At 30.7% G+C, this 4,371-nt stretch overlaps 1 protein-coding gene across 2 annotated transcripts in view; it reads left to right on the plus strand.

Moving 5' to 3' along the window:
* LOC106470200 (selenoprotein M-like) overlaps positions 1 to 3,821 on the plus strand; it is an 8,988-nt gene extending 5,167 nt beyond the window's left edge. Inside the window, exons 3-5 of one of the 2 annotated variants that reach the window (XR_001291479.2) lie at positions 1,470 to 1,548; positions 1,822 to 2,458; positions 2,503 to 3,821. Coding sequence is in view for 1 of the 2 variants with exons in the window: in XM_013930739.2 (XP_013786193.1) it covers positions 1,470 to 1,548; positions 1,822 to 1,965 (223 nt within the window). In the remaining variant the exon portion in view is untranslated. Of the gene's footprint in view, positions 1 to 1,469; positions 1,549 to 1,821 lie in introns of both variants that reach the window. The other variant, XM_013930739.2, reaches the window with a different exon arrangement.
* The last annotated feature ends 550 nt before the right edge of the window (positions 3,822 to 4,371 follow it).

Consider the following 4,371-nt stretch of genomic DNA (forward strand, 5'->3'; position numbering starts at 1 on the left):
GTTTTAAAATAAAGTGCTCTTAATTCTAGACAGATACGTTGTTAAAAAAAAAGAAGAAAAGAATAACAGGGGGGAGATAAAATCTGACTAGCTTACTAAAGACATAGATTAAAATCGGGAATAGATGCCAGGAGTGTAAGAAGTTTAAATTCACAGATAAGTCAGCAAGTTTTTTGTTTTGTTTTTTAAGTATGTTAAATGTAAGCAAAATGTTGAAATTCAGATTGAGTCGGTAACCCTTTCACTACTGTTGAGATGTCCCAGTGCGTGTCTGTGAAGGACTGGTGGGTCCCATATGTCTTATAATCATTCATATGTGATAGCATAGGGTAGCACTTTGATGTTCTCTATTTATTTAATTTTTGTATGTTGTGGCTAAAACGTAATCAAAATACGACTTTATATGTCTCAGGAACATTTTAAGAGTAAATAACATATTTTTTTCAGAAGTGAACAAATAAACAAACAAACAATATATATACATATATATTCGTGACAAAAACCTGATGATGAAAAAACCTTGTCGAAATGTTGTACATTTGCTGTTATGTTGAACTTATATTAAAGTTTTTCTTCATTACCCATTCGAGCCGTCTCCAACCATTATCAAACAATATATATAGTTTCCACACACAACTGCTAGGACACCTGTAACTCAAGAACAATGTATGTCGGAACACGCTCGTCCCATATGCAAAGTTCAGAAGCTGTATGTGGAAAACAAATTCAGAAAGTATTCTTTATGTAACCTAGATAATTGATATCATTTCTGTTTTAAGAATATAAGAGTGATACCGAAAGGATGCTGATCACAAAAGGTTTTATGGAATGTCTATTGTACAAAATGTAAGAGAATTGTTACTGGAGAATAAATATGAAACGTAAATTATATGCTAACACTAATAATGATGAAAGTGGAGCACAAGTGTGATTTTATACACACACACACACACCCCTTACCAAGTTGATTTCCTGAAAAATTAAGGGTGGATGTGCAAGTACAGATGACCCCTTGATGTCTGCAGGTTTTGTTCTAAAGAAATTTCTTGTTACTACTAGACAGAACAGACCTCGTCTGTTTAATTTCTAAGTTCAAGGGAGGTCCAGTTCAATCTACACTTTGATCAACATCTGTTATTGGGTTTATACTAGTTTCGGAGAATTCTACTCATCATCAGTATCCCTGAACACGAGTTAACCAAAGATAAGCTGGACCTATATCATAGTGAAAAGTATCAAACATATTGTTGGTGTGAACGTGCTTTATAATCACTATAAGAAAAACCTATACACTGGATAGGCGAAGTGTATAGATTTTCCTCATAGTGAATACAAAACATGTTCACACCAACAATATGTTTGACTGACTAGTACTATTCTTTGAGGACCAAAAATGAAAGTTTTCTTGTAAGATAAAAGACTGTACAGTTATTTTATGCCTAAAAGATTTCTTAACCAACATCCCTTAGCCATAATGTGGAGTTTAAACAAATCTCGGGAGCAACACCCGAAATGATCTTCTTGAATAAAGCAGGTCAGGAGATTGAGGTAGGTATAATTAATGTTGTTCTAATCGTCTCAATAATTCATTGACACTGATGTTTACGAAGGCCAGAAGTGGTCAAACAACAAGAGTCTGTCTGGTACATTGAGGACACCATTTAAATAAACAAATCATTGACCCTAAAATTGTCACAAAAATTGTGAAAAACGTAGTTTAAGAAAAAAAACTAACAACATATTTGTTATCTTTATGTTTTTAAGATTCAAATGAATGAAAGTCAGTGTTTCTTTAATAATTAATTTTTTCTTTCATCATAGAGGATTGATTTGAGTGAAAAGAACCAGAAAGAATGTCAAAAACTTTTACACGACCGAGGTTTCTATCTCAAAAAACATGAGAATGAAGAAGTCCCTCCTGAATTCAAGGATGCACCATACACTAGAAAAGAAACAGAATTATAAATATTTATGCTTTATTTAATATAATTCTTAGCTTTGTTTTCACACCAATCTTTAATTTTTTTATCAAAGAAATTCCATTTGATTTTATCTGAGATGTTAAATATTTTTCTTTGTACCTAACAGTTGAACAATGAAAAGGTATTTTTTTTATTTCTAAAAGTTGTGTAAATATTCCTAAACTGAAGCTAAAACAATAAGTTCTCTAACTCTTAGAAAAAAACGAAATTCAATAATATTCTGTATCTTTCATTCACCATCTAATTTTAATTTGTTTTGTTGGTGTTAAAACGATTCCTGTCCTTGGGAGAGAGAGAAAAAAAGCATTAACACACTTCTTGTCATCATAAAATAGTTGTAATATTTTATAATAACCAGGTTACAGTTTGAATACAAGGGAACTGAAGATGAATTTTAATGAAACTATGAGAGAGCTTTTTATTTTCAATAAAGTATTTGAAAATCATTTTTATATTTAATGTACATGGGCAACTAGGCTTAAGATTTTATATAGTTATAATTGCGTAAACTATCAACTAGGCTTAAGATTTTATATAGTTATAATTGCGTAAACTATCAACTAGGCTTAAGATTTTATATAGTTATAATTGCATAAACTATCGTAAGTATTAACTTTTTATATCTAGTAAGTTTCTAATCTAAGAAATGCATTAAAAATTATGTTTTCATAGTGTGTTAAAGTTTTTTTTCTCTGACTTTCGTTTACTTGGCTGGTTACAAAAAGCATTTTTTAATTTCTGTTATATTTCGTTCAGTGTGCTCATTGACCAATCTGTTCCCATAGACATTGTGATTTATGAGTATACAACTCTATGTTATTTTTTCAATTGAGTCTTTAGAAAGCTATTAACAAACTTCAATTATTTCTATAACAGAAAAATGCATCCCACTATTACATTTAGAAACATTTTAAGAGAAAAAAAAAACTAATGTTACAGAAAATGTCAGATAAGACCACAGATGTCATTGGGAAAAAACACTTTTTCATAAGACACTGTTGTTTAAAACTGGCAGTTAATTAAGTTATTTTTTCTTCATTTTTTATGAAGATTTTCACTTTTTGTCAACCTTCAATGTCGCTTTATAAATAATGGTAACATTGGCTGTTTATCCTGCTATTATATTCAGTTCTTTAAATATTTTTTTAAGCAAGCAAAATTAAGATTAATTAATTGTTAAACAATTCACATTTAGGTTTTTAAAGTAATTTTTAGTGACAGAATATTGTTTTGTATTTTTTTATGGTATATAAAACTAAGAAGACAGATAATTATTGCTGTTTATGAGAACGTAAAATGAATAGTCAAAAAGTAAATGGATAAAAGAATTATTTCTCAGACATTGATAATTACTTCTATCTCTAATCTTTATCTTTGTAAACTGAAGATTGTAATGGTAACTAGTGTTGATGACTTAGCTCTAACAGGATAATACATTTTTTCTTTTGTTTACTCACGTTGGCAGGTTTTTTTTTTATTATTAGCTCTTACTTTTTTTAAATTATAACTCTCATTTTTAAGCCTGCCCTTTCTCTCTCTCGACTGAGCACAGTATGAATGTTATTACCGTTAGTATAATACTTTTCGTGTAGTTTAATATAGGAAGAACTAACTGATCTCAAAGTTCAAGCCGTTATTGTTGTGAATTTATGAAACTACAGACTGAAAATGGTAAGGTCTGTGGTGGATATTTTGTCATGATGAAATGGTTTTATAAGTGAGATGGCTAGTCTCGGATAGTATTATAACAAATCATTGTTCGTGTCAGTACTAGTGATTATTCGGTATGATAATGTATTATAACTTCCTGCTAATGTTACAATAAATTCCATTTCCTTATCTGTGTATCCTTTTTTGTTGTATTCGCATCAGAAACAAAGGCTACCGTCTAGTGCAGTGTTCACACACATGGCTATCTTAGTTTGTTCAGCTTTGAATGACACCTATGCGTTAGGGAATGTTTCAACTTGTACAACTATCGAACGATCTCGTTCCAAACGAGAGCAATCGGAGAGATAGCATTACTCTCGCCCCACCGCTCCTTTTCGAGATTGCATGCATTTATAGTAGACTAGACCACCCGTGACCCGTTGGGTCACCCACTATTCAGAGGTTATGAAGAATTCAAGCTAATTTCAATATCGCACCGAAATGAAGGTTTATTTTGAGATAATTTAATTAAATATTTCAATCCATTCGTGTTGTTCACAATTCAAGAAAAGATATTTGATTGTTGATCGGGAGTAAAAGAAAAGACCATTTCATTTTTCAAATGTGAAGTCAGAGTTTTCAGGTATTGTGATGAATTAATTCATTATGTTGTGGTCTTTCCTCTTAAACCTTCTACAAATAAGAAACAGTAACACTTTATTTTTCTTCGAATTACCTA

This window comes from Limulus polyphemus, unplaced genomic scaffold (genome assembly GCF_000517525.1).
Source record: "Limulus polyphemus unplaced genomic scaffold, Limulus_polyphemus-2.1.2 Scaffold3873, whole genome shotgun sequence".
In the NCBI taxonomy this organism is placed as follows: Eukaryota; Metazoa; Arthropoda; class Merostomata; order Xiphosura; family Limulidae; genus Limulus; species Limulus polyphemus.